Genomic DNA, 19,375 nt, shown 5'->3' on the forward strand with positions numbered 1-19,375 from the left:
AGAAATGAATCTCAAGGTTGACTATGGTATACATAATTTGATAATGAATTTACTTTGAACTTTGGAGGTTGGGATATAAAAATGGCAGAACAATCTCCTATTCCACAACTCTAAATCAAATCACCAATCCACTTTCTGCAAAACAGATGAATCAGATTATTCAAATAAAACAATACAGACCTGTTTGTTTAACATGATTGTCATCAAGAGCATCTCTAAGATCAAATCCATCAGCATCTGGAAAGGAAGAATTTATAATTACTTCAACTTGCTTCATAAAACTTTCTTCCGTGATTCCTATTGAAGGACCTTGACCTGAAACATCGACTCTTTATTCCTTTCCATAGATGCTGCCTGAACTGCTGAGTTTCTCCAGAATTTTGTGCATGTTTTGGGAGTGAAATGGGGTAGCGGGGGAGAGATTGGGCAGTGGGATCAGTTTGGGGACTGATATGGGGCTACTAGGAGAGTGCAGGGCAGTGGAGTTAGTTTGGAGACATTCAGGATTATTGGAGAGGGTCAGGCAGTGGGATTCATTTGGGGATTGAAACAGGGCTGTGGAGAAAAAATGGGATTGAAACTGCTGTTGAGAGAGAGGGGTCAATGGGATTACAAACCATTTGGCCCATCTAGTCTCTGCGTGGATTTATATTTCACATAAGCCTTGTCCTTTTCCAATCCTACTCCATAAACTATTTTAAACAATTCTTTGCTTTTCTTTCTTGTCACACACATGCAAATCAGGTAGTTTTTTTTTCTGATCTGCTTAATAAACCTTTTCTGAGGTGTGTAGGCTGTGATTTTCACAATAGTCCATCCCAAACACCCCTCTCCATCAGGCCACAGAGTCCCCTCCCTCTCCCAACAGCAGATATGAAAGCTTTGGAACAAACCCTCCATCAGCTGGTTATTGACTTCTTGTACATTTAGCACCACCACCAAAAAAAAGCATTAATGAGCAATTCGCAATCCAACATACGCAGATATTCTTTATCAATACATACCTGGAGGCTCAGCTGTATCACCTCGGAGAGCATCGTTAAGATCAAATCCATCGTCATTACCTGAAAGGTGAATGGTAGTAGTTACTTGCATACATTTGAACTCAAGGGCATCAGTTACAGGTTGAGGTTTGATAGGCTAGGACTCTATTCCTTGCACCAAAGGTAACTGAGGGATGACTTTATAGAGGTGTATAATATCTTAAGGAGGGGTATAGATAAGGTAAATGTACACAGTCCTTTTCTCCAGGAAAGACAAACGCGAACTAGAGCGGAACTGAAGCGTCCCTTGAGCTCCTCGAAAGCGAACCAGCTGCCACTGCCCCTCAGGATCACACCTACCTTCCCCGTGTCCTGCCACAAGCCCGTTACCTATGGGCCACTCAACCCACCTGAGCCTGCACCTTAAGATCCTAGGATGGCGGAAGGTGGTCCAATGTATGCAGTTTATCGGTTGCTGGATTCATGGTGCCATGGGCGAGGTAGTATCTGGTCCACTGGGAAGGGTATGGCCCAGAGGAGAGGTTTTGGGTACCATCCAGTTGCAACTTGGATCCATTGTTCATCGCTGAGTTTCACTGGACCCATCCAGATCATCCTGGCACAAACAGGAGAAAATCTGCAGATCTACGCAACACACACAAAATGCTGGAGGAACTCATCAGGCCAGGCAGCATCTATGGAAAAGAGTAAACGGATGACATTTCGGGCCGAGACCCTTCATCAGATCATCCTGGGCAGTCAGAGGCCGGCTGTAGCAGAGGGTCCTGTGCAGACTCTGAGGTGTCAGCAGGAGCTGGTAACTTACTGGATTGATGCAATGGGTGATCTCGAAGGGACCAGGACGAGATCTTGCAGGAACAGATCTCAGTTGGACAGCCAGACACATTCCCCAGCCCGGTTGCCGGTTGTTGGCAGCTAGGATGGCCCTTCATTCTCTCCACCAAGTATTCTGGTAACAGCGAACCACAGTCCTGGTGGTCGGGACCTCCACCATGGGTTCCTCTGCAATGGACAATGGGGTTTGGTCGCCATGAAGTGCTTCAAAAGGATGACATACCATGTTAGAGGAAGTGTGTATATTGAGGCACAGCTCAACCCAGAGTAGATCCTGTTATAGGGATAATAGGTTTTGGTGGTCAGTACAGGTCAGAAAGGGATCAGTGCTTCCCGTTGTCAAAGTCTCCATCATTCAAAGGCCCATTTTATAGCAAGGAGCTGTTCGTTTTCTATTCCATGACGGTGCTATGCAAATTTGAACTTGTGTGAGGAGAAGGCACAAAGTTGTGTCTTTCTAACCACTCCTCGCTGGGAGAGGATGGACCTGCTGCCCACGTCAGATGCATCCACCTCTACCATAAAAGGTCTGGAAGGGCTTATATGGTGGAGAATAGGAGAGGTGGTGAAGCACCACTTGAGCTCCTCAAGAGCAAAGCAAGTTATGCTTGAGGTAGGTGACTTGGTGAGGGAGGTGACAGGAGCAGCAATTAGGCTATAGTTTCTGATGAAATGGCGGTAGAAGTTGGAGGAGCCCAAAAAGCGTTCTAGCTGCTTGAGAGTGTACAGTCATGGCTATTCAACCACGGTGCACACTTTCTGTGGGTCCATAGTTATACCGTGGGGTGAAAGGACATAACTCAGGAAGGAGATGACTGGGGCATAGAACTGCATTTTCTAACTTGCAGTACTGCTGGTTTTCGAGGAATTACTGAAGAGATATAGTCCTGGGGATTCTTAGAGAAGATGAGGATGTCATCGAGGTAGACGCACACATAGACAATAGACAATAGGTGCAGGAGTAGGAGTTTGGCCCCTCGAGCCAGCATTGCTATTCAATGTAATCATAGCTGATCATCCACAATCAGTACCCCGTTCCTGCCTTCTCCCCATATCCCTTGACTCCACTATCTTTAAGAGCTCCATCTAAATCTTTCTTGAAAGCATCCAGAGAATTGGCCTCCACTGCCTTCTGAGGCACAGCATTCCATAGATCCACAACTCTCTGGGTGTAAAAGTTTTTCCTCAACTCTGTTCTAAATGGTCTACCCCTTATTCTTAAATTTGGTCTCTGGTTCTGGACTCCCCCAACATCAGGAACATGTTTCCTGCCTCTAGCATGTCCAATCCCTTAATAATCTTATATGCTTCAATCAGATCCCCTCGCATCCTTCTAAATTCCAGTGTATACAAGCCCAGTCACTCCAATCTTTCAACATATGACAGTCCCACCATTCAGGGAATTATCCTCGTGAACCTACACTGTACTCCCTCAATAGCAAGAATCTCCTTCCTCAAATTTGGAGACCAAAATTGGGCTAGGTCACAATTTCAGCAGACTTTTATCAGACAAGACAATGCTTTTCCGATTTGCTGCATAAATAGAAGCTTCACATAATTGAAAGTACACAAAAATTAATTAAAATTCTTGCATTTCTAATGCAGGTTTTACCAAGAATTCCAGTGTTTATCAACCGCCGAGTGTGAACTTGGACAGATTTTTGCATAGTAGTGGAAATGAGGGTTATGGGAAAAGGCAGGTAGGTGGAGATGAGTCCATGGCCAGATCAGCCATGATCTTATTGAATAGCAGAGCAGGCTCGATGGGCCAGATGGCCGACTCCTGCTCCTGTTTCTTATGTTCTTATGAACTTAAATTGAACACACAAGTCAATATATTAGTATCTTTGTTACAGAATACATCCCACAGACAGCACAGAAATTAAACATCAGCTCATCTATTTTTGTGTCTACTGGATGTGGAATAAGTGTTGCACCTGATGAGCTGAATAAAATTATCTGTGGCCAGGAGAGAATAAGCAGGAAATAACTTGATAGAGGGGTTAAAAAACAGGGAAGGTCAATGTAAAAAATGGGTTCAGGAAAGGCTTTTGTTATTCTAACGATAGTAGGGGGTCAAGAATTTACTACCTGAATGAGCCCTTCATCACATCTACTTGGATGTGTATTTGATGACTTGTGTTCTGCAGAGAACACAGCTGGACATTAGAATCCATGGCGGCACTGGTGATACTGAGCGACATTTTGTGGGCAGCTCAGAAAACTATTAGATGTACTTCTGAACGAACCCCAATCAGCAGGCTGTAATCTCCTTTTAACTTACTTTTAAAAGTTAAATCAGGGGTGGCCAACCTTTTACATTCCATGCGTCAATTTTTTCACTCACGATTTCAGGTGCGCCATACAACTCTCGTACCCTCATTCAGTTCTTGTAAAAATATGTTACTATAGAACTTGTGCGTGGAAAAAATTGACGCATGAAATGTAAAAGGTTGGCCACCCCTGGTCTAAATGAACAAGTGATTTTACAATCTCCTGAAAGATTTAGTGAAATTGACTCCCAGGAATGCAGGTATGGCACTTTGAAGTGGACGAAGGTTGACCATTGCCAGGCCGGACGTCAAGCAACATTAAAGCGTCGAGGTCCGAGAGCGGAAAACAAACCAGTTTTGGCTGCTCTGTGTCAGCCAAGATCGCCTACCTGAGCCCATCCCGTCTGCTTGCATTGGACCCGTCTCCCTCACTTCTCACTACTACCACCGGGAAGGGGGGTGACGGAGTCTTAGGTCCCACAGCACCAGGTTCGGAGCAGTCGTTGCCCTACAACCATGGGGCAACTGTACTGGTGTGGATGGCTTCAATCACCTCAGCGCTGAACTGACTCCACAGACTGTGGGCTCTCCGTCAGGGAATCTGCAGCTTACATTCTATGTATTATTTGTTAACTTTTATTATTATTTAGGCAATTTGTCCTCTTTTGAAGGTTAGATGTTTTTGAGGTCTTTGTTACGTGTGTATGTGTCTACTTTCTTTCTCCTGGATTCTTTGTCTTCCTGCAGAGAAATGAATCTCAAGGTTGACTATGGTATACATAATTTGATAATGAATTTACTTTGAACTTTGGAGGTTGGGATATAAAAATGGCAGAACAATCTCCTATTCCACAACTCTAAATCAAATCACCAATCCACTTTCTGCAAAACAGATGAATCAGATTATTCAAATAAAACAATACAGACCTGTTTGTTTAACATGATTGTCATCAAGAGCATCTCTAAGATCAAATCCATCAGCATCTGGAAAGGAAGAATTTATAATTACTTCAACTTGCTTCATAAAACTTTCTTCCGTGATTCCTATTGAAGGACCTTGACCTGAAACATCGACTCTTTATTCCTTTCCATAGATGCTGCCTGAACTGCTGAGTTTCTCCAGAATTTTGTGCATGTTTTGGGAGTGAAATGGGGTAGCGGGGGAGAGATTGGGCAGTGGGATCAGTTTGGGGACTGATATGGGGCTACTAGGAGAGTGCAGGGCAGTGGAGTTAGTTTGGAGACATTCAGGATTATTGGAGAGGGTCAGGCAGTGGGATTCATTTGGGGATTGAAACAGGGCTGTGGAGAAAAAATGGGATTGAAACTGCTGTTGAGAGAGAGGGGTCAATGGGATTACAAACCATTTGGCCCATCTAGTCTCTGCGTGGATTTATATTTCACATAAGCCTTGTCCTTTTCCAATCCTACTCCATAAACTATTTTAAACAATTCTTTGCTTTTCTTTCTTGTCACACACATGCAAATCAGGTAGTTTTTTTTTCTGATCTGCTTAATAAACCTTTTCTGAGGTGTGTAGGCTGTGATTTTCACAATAGTCCATCCCAAACACCCCTCTCCATCAGGCCACAGAGTCCCCTCCCTCTCCCAACAGCAGATATGAAAGCTTTGGAACAAACCCTCCATCAGCTGGTTATTGACTTCTTGTACATTTAGCACCACCACCAAAAAAAAGCATTAATGAGCAATTCGCAATCCAACATACGCAGATATTCTTTATCAATACATACCTGGAGGCTCAGCTGTATCACCTCGGAGAGCATCGTTAAGATCAAATCCATCGTCATTACCTGAAAGGTGAATGGTAGTAGTTACTTGCATACATTTGAACTCAAGGGCATCAGTTACAGGTTGAGGTTTGATAGGCTAGGACTCTATTCCTTGCACCAAAGGTAACTGAGGGATGACTTTATAGAGGTGTATAATATCTTAAGGAGGGGTATAGATAAGGTAAATGTACACAGTCCTTTTCTCCAGGAAAGACAAACGCGAACTAGAGCGGAACTGAAGCGTCCCTTGAGCTCCTCGAAAGCGAACCAGCTGCCACTGCCCCTCAGGATCACACCTACCTTCCCCGTGTCCTGCCACAAGCCCGTTACCTATGGGCCACTCAACCCACCTGAGCCTGCACCTTAAGATCCTAGGATGGCGGAAGGTGGTCCAATGTATGCAGTTTATCGGTTGCTGGATTCATGGTGCCATGGGCGAGGTAGTATCTGGTCCACTGGGAAGGGTATGGCCCAGAGGAGAGGTTTTGGGTACCATCCAGTTGCAACTTGGATCCATTGTTCATCGCTGAGTTTCACTGGACCCATCCAGATCATCCTGGCACAAACAGGAGAAAATCTGCAGATCTACGCAACACACACAAAATGCTGGAGGAACTCATCAGGCCAGGCAGCATCTATGGAAAAGAGTAAACGGATGACATTTCGGGCCGAGACCCTTCATCAGATCATCCTGGGCAGTCAGAGGCCGGCTGTAGCAGAGGGTCCTGTGCAGACTCTGAGGTGTCAGCAGGAGCTGGTAACTTACTGGATTGATGCAATGGGTGATCTCGAAGGGACCAGGACGAGATCTTGCAGGAACAGATCTCAGTTGGACAGCCAGACACATTCCCCAGCCCGGTTGCCGGTTGTTGGCAGCTAGGATGGCCCTTCATTCTCTCCACCAAGTATTCTGGTAACAGCGAACCACAGTCCTGGTGGTCGGGACCTCCACCATGGGTTCCTCTGCAATGGACAATGGGGTTTGGTCGCCATGAAGTGCTTCAAAAGGATGACATACCATGTTAGAGGAAGTGTGTATATTGAGGCACAGCTCAACCCAGAGTAGATCCTGTTATAGGGATAATAGGTTTTGGTGGTCAGTACAGGTCAGAAAGGGATCAGTGCTTCCCGTTGTCAAAGTCTCCATCATTCAAAGGCCCATTTTATAGCAAGGAGCTGTTCGTTTTCTATTCCATGACGGTGCTATGCAAATTTGAACTTGTGTGAGGAGAAGGCACAAAGTTGTGTCTTTCTAACCACTCCTCGCTGGGAGAGGATGGACCTGCTGCCCACGTCAGATGCATCCACCTCTACCATAAAAGGTCTGGAAGGGCTTATATGGTGGAGAATAGGAGAGGTGGTGAAGCACCACTTGAGCTCCTCAAGAGCAAAGCAAGTTATGCTTGAGGTAGGTGACTTGGTGAGGGAGGTGACAGGAGCAGCAATTAGGCTATAGTTTCTGATGAAATGGCGGTAGAAGTTGGAGGAGCCCAAAAAGCGTTCTAGCTGCTTGAGAGTGTACAGTCATGGCTATTCAACCACGGTGCACACTTTCTGTGGGTCCATAGTTATACCGTGGGGTGAAAGGACATAACTCAGGAAGGAGATGACTGGGGCATAGAACTGCATTTTCTAACTTGCAGTACTGCTGGTTTTCGAGGAATTACTGAAGAGATATAGTCCTGGGGATTCTTAGAGAAGATGAGGATGTCATCGAGGTAGACGCACACATAGACAATAGGTGCAGGAGTAGGAGTTTGGCCCCTCGAGCCAGCATTGCTATTCAATGTAATCATAGCTGATCATCCACAATCAGTACCCCGTTCCTGCCTTCTCCCCATATCCCTTGACTCCACTATCTTTAAGAGCTCCATCTAAATCTTTCTTGAAAGCATCCAGAGAATTGGCCTCCACTGCCTTCTGAGGCACAGCATTCCATAGATCCACAACTCTCTGGGTGTAAAAGTTTTTCCTCAACTCTGTTCTAAATGGTCTACCCCTTATTCTTAAATTTGGTCTCTGGTTCTGGACTCCCCCAACATCAGGAACATGTTTCCTGCCTCTAGCATGTCCAATCCCTTAATAATCTTATATGCTTCAATCAGATCCCCTCGCATCCTTCTAAATTCCAGTGTATACAAGCCCAGTCACTCCAATCTTTCAACATATGACAGTCCCACCATTCAGGGAATTATCCTCGTGAACCTACACTGTACTCCCTCAATAGCAAGAATCTCCTTCCTCAAATTTGGAGACCAAAATTGGGCTAGGTCACAATTTCAGCAGACTTTTATCAGACAAGACAATGCTTTTCCGATTTGCTGCATAAATAGAAGCTTCACATAATTGAAAGTACACAAAAATTAATTAAAATTCTTGCATTTCTAATGCAGGTTTTACCAAGAATTCCAGTGTTTATCAACCGCCGAGTGTGAACTTGGACAGATTTTTGCATAGTAGTGGAAATGAGGGTTATGGGAAAAGGCAGGTAGGTGGAGATGAGTCCATGGCCAGATCAGCCATGATCTTATTGAATAGCAGAGCAGGCTCGATGGGCCAGATGGCCGACTCCTGCTCCTGTTTCTTATGTTCTTATGAACTTAAATTGAACACACAAGTCAATATATTAGTATCTTTGTTACAGAATACATCCCACAGACAGCACAGAAATTAAACATCAGCTCATCTATTTTTGTGTCTACTGGATGTGGAATAAGTGTTGCACCTGATGAGCTGAATAAAATTATCTGTGGCCAGGAGAGAATAAGCAGGAAATAACTTGATAGAGGGGTTAAAAAACAGGGAAGGTCAATGTAAAAAATGGGTTCAGGAAAGGCTTTTGTTATTCTAACGATAGTAGGGGGTCAAGAATTTACTACCTGAATGAGCCCTTCATCACATCTACTTGGATGTGTATTTGATGACTTGTGTTCTGCAGAGAACACAGCTGGACATTAGAATCCATGGCGGCACTGGTGATACTGAGCGACATTTTGTGGGCAGCTCAGAAAACTATTAGATGTACTTCTGAACGAACCCCAATCAGCAGGCTGTAATCTCCTTTTAACTTACTTTTAAAAGTTAAATCAGGGGTGGCCAACCTTTTACATTCCATGCGTCAATTTTTTCACTCACGATTTCAGGTGCGCCATACAACTCTCGTACCCTCATTCAGTTCTTGTAAAAATATGTTACTATAGAACTTGTGCGTGGAAAAAATTGACGCATGAAATGTAAAAGGTTGGCCACCCCTGGTCTAAATGAACAAGTGATTTTACAATCTCCTGAAAGATTTAGTGAAATTGACTCCCAGGAATGCAGGTATGGCACTTTGAAGTGGACGAAGGTTGACCATTGCCAGGCCGGACGTCAAGCAACATTAAAGCGTCGAGGTCCGAGAGCGGAAAACAAACCAGTTTTGGCTGCTCTGTGTCAGCCAAGATCGCCTACCTGAGCCCATCCCGTCTGCTTGCATTGGACCCGTCTCCCTCACTTCTCACTACTACCACCGGGAAGGGGGGTGACGGAGTCTTAGGTCCCACAGCACCAGGTTCGGAGCAGTCGTTGCCCTACAACCATGGGGCAACTGTACTGGTGTGGATGGCTTCAATCACCTCAGCGCTGAACTGACTCCACAGACTGTGGGCTCTCCGTCAGGGAATCTGCAGCTTACATTCTATGTATTATTTGTTAACTTTTATTATTATTTAGGCAATTTGTCCTCTTTTGAAGGTTAGATGTTTTTGAGGTCTTTGTTACGTGTGTATGTGTCTACTTTCTTTCTCCTGGATTCTTTGTCTTCCTGCAGAGAAATGAATCTCAAGGTTGACTATGGTATACATAATTTGATAATGAATTTACTTTGAACTTTGGAGGTTGGGATATAAAAATGGCAGAACAATCTCCTATTCCACAACTCTAAATCAAATCACCAATCCACTTTCTGCAAAACAGATGAATCAGATTATTCAAATAAAACAATACAGACCTGTTTGTTTAACATGATTGTCATCAAGAGCATCTCTAAGATCAAATCCATCAGCATCTGGAAAGGAAGAATTTATAATTACTTCAACTTGCTTCATAAAACTTTCTTCCGTGATTCCTATTGAAGGACCTTGACCTGAAACATCGACTCTTTATTCCTTTCCATAGATGCTGCCTGAACTGCTGAGTTTCTCCAGAATTTTGTGCATGTTTTGGGAGTGAAATGGGGTAGCGGGGGAGAGATTGGGCAGTGGGATCAGTTTGGGGACTGATATGGGGCTACTAGGAGAGTGCAGGGCAGTGGAGTTAGTTTGGAGACATTCAGGATTATTGGAGAGGGTCAGGCAGTGGGATTCATTTGGGGATTGAAACAGGGCTGTGGAGAAAAAATGGGATTGAAACTGCTGTTGAGAGAGAGGGGTCAATGGGATTACAAACCATTTGGCCCATCTAGTCTCTGCGTGGATTTATATTTCACATAAGCCTTGTCCTTTTCCAATCCTACTCCATAAACTATTTTAAACAATTCTTTGCTTTTCTTTCTTGTCACACACATGCAAATCAGGTAGTTTTTTTTTCTGATCTGCTTAATAAACCTTTTCTGAGGTGTGTAGGCTGTGATTTTCACAATAGTCCATCCCAAACACCCCTCTCCATCAGGCCACAGAGTCCCCTCCCTCTCCCAACAGCAGATATGAAAGCTTTGGAACAAACCCTCCATCAGCTGGTTATTGACTTCTTGTACATTTAGCACCACCACCAAAAAAAAGCATTAATGAGCAATTTGCAATCCAACATACGCAGATATTCTTTATCAATACATACCTGGAGGCTCAGCTGTATCACCTCGGAGAGCATCGTTAAGATCAAATCCATCGTCATTACCTGAAAGGTGAATGGTAGTAGTTACTTGCATACATTTGAACTCAAGGGCATCAGTTACAGGTTGAGGTTTGATAGGCTAGGACTCTATTCCTTGCACCAAAGGTAACTGAGGGATGACTTTATAGAGGTGTATAATATCTTAAGGAGGGGTATAGATAAGGTAAATGTACACAGTCCTTTTCTCCAGGAAAGACAAACGCGAACTAGAGCGGAACTGAAGCGTCCCTTGAGCTCCTCGAAAGCGAACCAGCTGCCACTGCCCCTCAGGATCACACCTACCTTCCCCGTGTCCTGCCACAAGCCCGTTACCTATGGGCCACTCAACCCACCTGAGCCTGCACCTTAAGATCCTAGGATGGCGGAAGGTGGTCCAATGTATGCAGTTTATCGGTTGCTGGATTCATGGTGCCATGGGCGAGGTAGTATCTGGTCCACTGGGAAGGGTATGGCCCAGAGGAGAGGTTTTGGGTACCATCCAGTTGCAACTTGGATCCATTGTTCATCGCTGAGTTTCACTGGACCCATCCAGATCATCCTGGCACAAACAGGAGAAAATCTGCAGATCTACGCAACACACACAAAATGCTGGAGGAACTCATCAGGCCAGGCAGCATCTATGGAAAAGAGTAAACGGATGACATTTCGGGCCGAGACCCTTCATCAGATCATCCTGGGCAGTCAGAGGCCGGCTGTAGCAGAGGGTCCTGTGCAGACTCTGAGGTGTCAGCAGGAGCTGGTAACTTACTGGATTGATGCAATGGGTGATCTCGAAGGGACCAGGACGAGATCTTGCAGGAACAGATCTCAGTTGGACAGCCAGACACATTCCCCAGCCCGGTTGCCGGTTGTTGGCAGCTAGGATGGCCCTTCATTCTCTCCACCAAGTATTCTGGTAACAGCGAACCACAGTCCTGGTGGTCGGGACCTCCACCATGGGTTCCTCTGCAATGGACAATGGGGTTTGGTCGCCATGAAGTGCTTCAAAAGGATGACATACCATGTTAGAGGAAGTGTGTATATTGAGGCACAGCTCAACCCAGAGTAGATCCTGTTATAGGGATAATAGGTTTTGGTGGTCAGTACAGGTCAGAAAGGGATCAGTGCTTCCCGTTGTCAAAGTCTCCATCATTCAAAGGCCCATTTTATAGCAAGGAGCTGTTCGTTTTCTATTCCATGACGGTGCTATGCAAATTTGAACTTGTGTGAGGAGAAGGCACAAAGTTGTGTCTTTCTAACCACTCCTCGCTGGGAGAGGATGGACCTGCTGCCCACGTCAGATGCATCCACCTCTACCATAAAAGGTCTGGAAGGGCTTATATGGTGGAGAATAGGAGAGGTGGTGAAGCACCACTTGAGCTCCTCAAGAGCAAAGCAAGTTATGCTTGAGGTAGGTGACTTGGTGAGGGAGGTGACAGGAGCAGCAATTAGGCTATAGTTTCTGATGAAATGGCGGTAGAAGTTGGAGGAGCCCAAAAAGCGTTCTAGCTGCTTGAGAGTGTACAGTCATGGCTATTCAACCACGGTGCGCACTTTCTGTGGGTCCATAGTTATACCGTGGGGTGAAAGGACATAACTCAGGAAGGAGATGACTGGGGCATAGAACTGCATTTTCTAACTTGCAGTACTGCTGGTTTTCGAGGAATTACTGAAGAGATATAGTCCTGGGGATTCTTAGAGAAGATGAGGATGTCATCGAGGTAGACGCACACATAGACAATAGGTGCAGGAGTAGGAGTTTGGCCCCTCGAGCCAGCACTGCTATTCAATGTGATCATGGCTGATCATCCACAATCAGTACCCCGTTCCTGCCTTCTCCCCATATCCCTTGACTCCACTATCTTTAAGAGCTCCATCTAAATCTTTCTTGAAAGCATCCAGAGAATTGGCCTCCACTGCCTTCTGAGGCACAGCATTCCATAGATCCACAACTCTCTGGGTGTAAAAGTTTTTCCTCAACTCTGTTCTAAATGGTCTACCCCTATTCTTAAATTTGGTCTCTGGTTCTGGACTCCCGCAACATCAGGAACATGTTTCCTGCCTCTAGCGTGTCCAACCCCTTAATAATCTTATATGTTTCAATCAGATCCCTTCTCATCCTTCTAAATTCCAGTGTATACAAGCCCAGTCACTCCAATCTTTCAACATATGACAGTCCCACCATCCCGGGAATCAACCTCGTGAACCTACGCTGCACTCCCTCAATAGCAAGAATGTCCTTCCTCAAATTTGGAGACCAAAACTGAACACAATACTCCAGGTGTGGTCTCACTAAGGCCCTGTACAACTGCAGAAGGACCTCTTTGTTCCTATTCTCAACTCCCCTTGTTATGAAGGCCAACATGCCATTAGCTTTCTTCACTGCCTGCTGTACCTGCATGCTTACTTTCAGAGACTGATGAACAAGGACACCTAGGTCTCGTTGTACTTCCCCTTTTCACAACTTGACACCATTCAGATAGTAATCTGCCTTCCTGTTTTTGCCACCAAAGTAGATGACCTCACATTTATTCACATTAAACTGCATCTGCCATGCATCTGCCCACTCACCCAACCTGTCCAAGTCACACTACATTCTCCTAACATCCTCCTAATATTTCACACTGCCACCCAGCTTTGTGTCATATGTAAATTTGCTAATGTTACTTTTAATCCCTTCATCTAAATCATTAATGTATATTGTAAACAGTTGCGGTCCCAGCACCGAGCCTTACGGTACCCCACTGGTCACAGCCTGTCATTCTGCAAAGGAACCGTTAATCCCTACTCTTTGTTTCCTGTCTGCCAACCAATTTTCTATTCATGTTAGTGCCCTACCCCCGATACCATGTGCTCTAATTTTGCCCACTTATCTCCTATGTAGGCATAGATAGATAGATAGATAGATAGATACTTTATTCATCCCCATGGGGAAATTCAACTTTTTTCCAATGTCCCATACACTTGTTGTAGCAAAACTAATTACATACAATACTTAACTCAGTAAAAAAAATGTGATATGCATCTAAATCACCATCTCAAAAAGCATTAATAATAGCTTTAAAAAGTTCTTAAGTCCTGGTGGTAGAATTGTAAAGCCTAATGGCATTGGGGAGTATTGACCTCTTCATCCTGTCTGAGGAGCATTGCATCGATAGTAACCTGTCGCTTAAACTGCTTCTCTGTCTCAGGATGGTGCTTTGTAGAGGATGTTCAGAGTTATCCATAATTGACCGTAGCCTACTCAGCGCCCTTCGCTCAGCTACCGTTGTTAAACTCTCCAGTACTTTGCCCACGACAGAGCCCGCCTTCCTTACCAGCTTATTAAGACGTGAGGCGTCCCTCTTCTTAATGCTTCCTCCCCAACACGCCACCACAAAGAAGAGGGCGCTCTCCACAACTGACCTATAGAACATCTTCAGCATCTCACTACAGACATTGAATGACGCCAACCTTCTTAGGAAGTACATTCGACTCTGTGCCTTCCTGCACAAGGCATCTGTGTTGGCAGTCCAGTCTAGCTTCTCGTCTAACTGTACTCCCAGATACTTGTAGGTCTTAACCTGCTCCACACATTCTCCATTAATGATCACTGGCTCCATATGAGGCCTGTGTATGAGCATACTGTGGCTGTGTAGCATGGCTTGGAGGACCTTGTTAATGAAGGCTTGAAAAACATATAGTCTGTCGGACAGTCCATGGCTGGTCAATTTCTTCACCCCACCCCCCTCTGCTCCACTCCCCCAGCCTTCTCCCCGTAACCTTTGATGCTGTGTCCAATCAAGAACCTATCAATCTCTGCCTTACATACGCCCTTCAACCTGGCCTCCACAGCTGCCTGTGGTAACAAATTCCACAATTTTACCACTTCTCTGTTTTAAATGAATGCTCCTCTATCCTGAGGAGGTGCCCTCTTGTCCTAGACTCCCCCATCATGGGAAACATTCTTTCCACATTTACTGTCTTGGCCTTTCAAATTTCAAAAGGTTTCAATGAGATCCCCCCTTATCTTTCTAAATTCCAGTGAGTATGGGACCAGAGCCATCAAACATTCCTCATAGGATAACCCTTTCATTCCCGGAATCATCCTTGTGAATCTCCTTTGAACCCTCTCCAATGTCAGCACATTTTTTCTTAGATAAGAAGCCCAAAACTGTTCACAATACTCAAGGTGAGGTCTCACCAGTGCCTTATAAAGCCACAGCATCATATCCCTGCTCAAGTATTCTAGATCAAGTGTTTGTAGTGGTCAATGGGCGTTATGAATGCAATGTTCCACTTATCCCCCCTGGCGGACGCAGATCAGGTTGCATGGCCATAGTAAATCCAATTGGTGAAGATCTAGGCCTGCAGAGTGTTTCAAATGCACTATCCATCAAGGAGAAAGGGTAACAGTTCATAATAGTGATTTAGCTGAGTCCATGGTAGTTGACGCAGGGACAAAGAACCAATGACAAAGAAGAATCTGGCACTAGCTGGGTGCTGGCTTCCCTTTCACTGTGGTGAAGGCTAAGTTGTGGTATTCCTTCGGGGGTTTGGTGAGGTCCAGGGTTTTCAATGACTTCAGGGAGTTACAGAGTGAAATCAGCTGAGGTAGCAGGCAGATGGTCTGGCAGGTGGGTTCCCATCTCAGCAGTGAACCGGATGACCAGGCAAAGTGAGGATCATGATAATGATCACAAGACCCTGTTGGACATTGTTAAGATGGACAGCTGCAAGTCTAATTCACTGTTTTATTGGTGGATGGCAGGGATGGACATAGAACATAGAAATCTACAGCACATAACAGGCCCTTCGGCCCACAATACTGTGCCAACCATGCAACCTACTCTACATACTGCCTAGAATTTCCCTACTGCATAGCCATCTATTTTTCTAAGCTCCGTGTACCTATCTAAGAGTCTCTTAAAAGACCCTATTGTATCCACAAACCATATATTGAAGACCACAGACCAAGAACTGGGAAACAAGATTAGTATAGATGGATACATGATGGTCACCAGGGGCCAATTTCTGTGCGAGATGGCTCAATATTAATATCATGATTCCAACATACCTTGTGGTTTGACAGGATCTTCATTTAATGCATCTTCTAGGTTGAAACCGATATCATCCTGCCCTGAGTGACGCAACACAAGGATTGAAATCAATTTCCCTCAAAACAGTCACACTTAATGGTGTCAACAAAAGAGAATTACATCATCAGGATTTGCACTCATAGTCTACACTACAGCACAGAAACAGGTGCTTTAGCCCCTCCAGTCCATGCCCAACAGAGAGTGAGGCTTTGTGCAGGCACAGTATCAGACCCACTTCTTTCCTTCCACTTCCTGGATGGTTGAAAACACTGTGCATCTCAGCAGTAAAGTCCTCATATTTGCTGCAAATGGTAGGTTTATTGTCCTGAGCACAATGAACCATTGAAGGGCCAGCACAGGCACTGATACCTAAATGGCCTCCTCTCTTTTTTTGACTACCAGCAGGGGCATCAGACAGGAAAGATACTGATCCGCAGGGATGTAAAATAATGTCCATGTTGGTCCTCTTATGACATGCTGAGGTCACCCTCAGGGATCAGGAGCAACACCTTATATTCCATCTGGGTAGCCTCCAACTTGATGGCATGAACATTGATTTCTCTAACTTTTAGTAATTCCTCCCCACTCCTTCCATTTTCCATTCTCCATTCTGGCTCTCCTCTTACCCCTTCACTTCTCTTCTGCCCATCATCTCCTTCCGGCACGCCTCCTCCTGCCCTTTTCTCCATGGTTTACTCTCCTCTCCTATCAGATCCCTTCCTCTCCAGCCCTTTTATCTCTTCCACCAACCACCTCACAGCTTCTCACTTCACCCCACCCCTCACTTGGCTCCACTTATCATTACTTCCACTGCCCCCACCTTCTCATTCTGGTTTCTGCATTTGATCTGCATTTCAGCTGGGTCAAACTGCTGTGACAGGGCGTCCACCTTAGTGTTCTTGGAATCAGGTCGGTAGGAGATGATGAAGTTTAATTTTTCAAAGACAAATGACCCCATAAGCTTGATGTGGATTGAGTTGGTGGGTCTGTTGTATGGATATGAGGTTTTGGTGGTCATTACAGGTCAGGAAGTACTCAGTGCTTCCCATTGTCAATGTCTCAATTCCTCAAAGGCCCATTTTATAGCAAGTAGCTCCTTGTCTTCAACTCCATGACAGTGCTATGCAAAGTTGAACTTGTGTGAGAAGAAGGCACAGGCCCATCTAGTCTCTGCGTGGATTTATATTTCACATAAACCTTGTCCTTTTCCAATCCTACTCCGTAAACTATTTTAAATGATTCTTTGCTTTTCTTTCTTGTCACACACATGCAAATCAGGTAGTTTTTTTTCTGATCTGCTTAATAAACCTTTTCTGAGGTGTGTAGGCTGTGATTTTCACAATAGTCCATCCCAAACACCCCGCTCCATCAGGCCACAGAGTCCCCTCCCTCTCCCAACAGCAGATATGAAAGCTTTGGAACAAACTCTCCATCAGCTGGTTATTGACTTCTTGTACATTTAGCACCACCACCAAAAAAAAGCATTAATGAGCAATTCGCAATCCAACATACGCAGATATTCTTTATCAATACATACCTGGAGGCTCAGCTGTATCACCTCGGAGAGCATCGTTAAGATCAAATCCATCGTCATTACCTGAAGGGTGAATGGTAGTAGTTACTTGCATACATTTGAACTCAAGGGCATCAGTTACAGGTTGAGGTTTGATAGGCTAGGACTCTATTCCTTGCACCAAAGGTAACTGAGGGATGACTTTATAGAGGTGTATAATATCTTAAGGAGGGGTATAGATAAGGTAAATGTACACAGTCCTTTTCTCCAGGAAAGACAAACGCGAACTAGAGTGGAAGTGAAGCATACCTTGAACTCCTCGAAAGCGAACCAGCTGCCACTGCCCCTCAGGATCACACCTACCTTCCCCGTGTCCTGCCACAAGCCTGTTACCTATGGGCCACTCAACCCACCTGAGCCTGCACCTTAAGATCCTAGGATTGCGGAAGGTGGTCCAATGTATGCAGTTTATCGGTTGCTGGATTCATGGTGCCATGGGCGAGGTAGTACCTGGTCCACTGGGAAGGGTATGGCCCAGAGGAGAGGTTTTGGGTACCATCCAGTTGCAACTTGGATCCATTGTTCATCGCTGAGTTTCACTGGACCCATCCAGATCATCCTGGCACAAACAGGAGAAAATCTGCAGATCTACGCAACACCCACAAAATGCTGGAGGAACTCATCAGGCCAGGCAGCATCTATGGAAAAGAGTAAACGGACGACATTTCGGGCCGAGACCCTTCATCAGATCATCCTGGGCAGTCAGAGGCCGGCTGTAGCAGAGGGTCCTGTACAGACTCTGAGGTGTCAGCAGGAGCTGGTAACTTACTGGATTGATGCAATGGGTGATCTCGAAGGGACCAGGACGAGATCTTGCAGGAACAGATCTCAGTTGGACAGCCAGACACGTTCCCCAGCCCGGTTGCCGGTCGTTGGCAGCTAGGATGGCCCTTCATTCTCTCCACCAAGCATTCTGGTAGCAGCGAACCAGAGTCCTGGTGGTCGGGACCTCCACCATGGGTTCCTCCGCAATGGACAATGGGGTTTGGACGCCATGAAGTGCTTCAAAAGGATGACATACCATGTTAGAGGAAGTGTGTAGATTGAGGCACAGCTCAACCCAGAGTAGATCCTGTTATAGGGATAATAGGTTTTGGTGGTCAGTACAGGTCAGAAAGGGATCAGTGCTTCCCGTTGTCAAAGTCTCCATCATTCAAAGGCCCATTTTATAGCAAGGAGCTGTTCGTCTTCTATTCCATGACGGTGCTATGCAAATTTGAACTTGTGTGAGGAGAAGGCACAAAGTTGTGTCTTTCTAACCACTCCTCGCTGGGAGAGGATGGACCTGCTGCCCACGTCAGATGCATCCACCTCTACCATAAAAGGTCTGGAAGGGCTTATATGGTGGAGAATAGGAGAGGTGGTGAAGCACCACTTGAGCTCCTCAAGAGCAAAGCAAGTTATGCTTGAGGTAGGTGACTTGGTGAGGGAGGTGACAGGAGCAGCAATTAGGCTATAGTTTCTGATGAAATGGCGGTAGAAGTTGGAGGAGCCCAAAAAGCGTTCTAGCTGTTTGAGAGTGTACGGTCATGGCTATTCAACCACGGTGCACACTTTCTGTGGGTCCATAGTTATACCGTGGGGTGAAAGGACATAACTCAGGAAGGAGATGACTGGGGCATAGAACTGCATTTTCTAACGCAGTACTGCTGGTTTTCGAGGAATTACTGAAGAGATATAGTCCTGGGGATTCTTAGAGAAGATGAGGATGTCATCGAGGTAGACGCACACATAGACAATAGACAATAGGTGCAGGAGTAGGAGATTGGCCCCTCGAGCCAGCACTGCCATTCAATGTGATCATGGCTGATCATCCACAATCAGTACCCCGTTCCTGCCTTCTCCCCATATCCCTTGACTCCACTATCTTTAAGAGCTCCATCTAAATCTTTCTTGAAAGCATCCAGAGAATTGGCCTCCACTGCCTTCTGAGGCACAGCATTCCATAGATCCACAACTCTCTGGGTGTAAAAGT

General features: G+C 45.3%; 1 protein-coding gene across 3 annotated transcripts in view; it reads right to left on the minus strand.

The window, feature by feature from the left end:
• The window catches only part of LOC140727036 (uncharacterized), an 85,714-nt gene that overhangs the window by 27,383 nt on the left and 38,956 nt on the right, over positions 1-19,375 (minus strand). For 2 of the 3 annotated variants that reach the window (XM_073044208.1, XM_073044206.1), the window contains 8 exons: positions 17,365-17,424; positions 15,806-15,868; positions 10,714-10,773; positions 9,890-9,946; positions 5,863-5,922; positions 5,039-5,095; positions 1,005-1,064; positions 181-237 (listed from right to left, as the gene is read on the minus strand). In XM_073044208.1, coding sequence (XP_072900309.1) covers positions 181-237; positions 1,005-1,064; positions 5,039-5,095; positions 5,863-5,922; positions 9,890-9,946; positions 10,714-10,773; positions 15,806-15,868; positions 17,365-17,424 — 474 coding nt within the window. The remainder of the gene's footprint in view (positions 1-180; positions 238-1,004; positions 1,065-5,038; positions 5,096-5,862; positions 5,923-9,889; positions 9,947-10,713; positions 10,774-15,805; positions 15,869-17,364; positions 17,425-19,375) is intronic. The other variant, XM_073044207.1, reaches the window with a different exon arrangement.

The sequence above is a fragment of the Hemitrygon akajei genome, chromosome 4 (assembly GCF_048418815.1).
Source record: "Hemitrygon akajei chromosome 4, sHemAka1.3, whole genome shotgun sequence".
NCBI lineage: Eukaryota > Metazoa > Chordata > Chondrichthyes > Myliobatiformes > Dasyatidae > Hemitrygon > Hemitrygon akajei.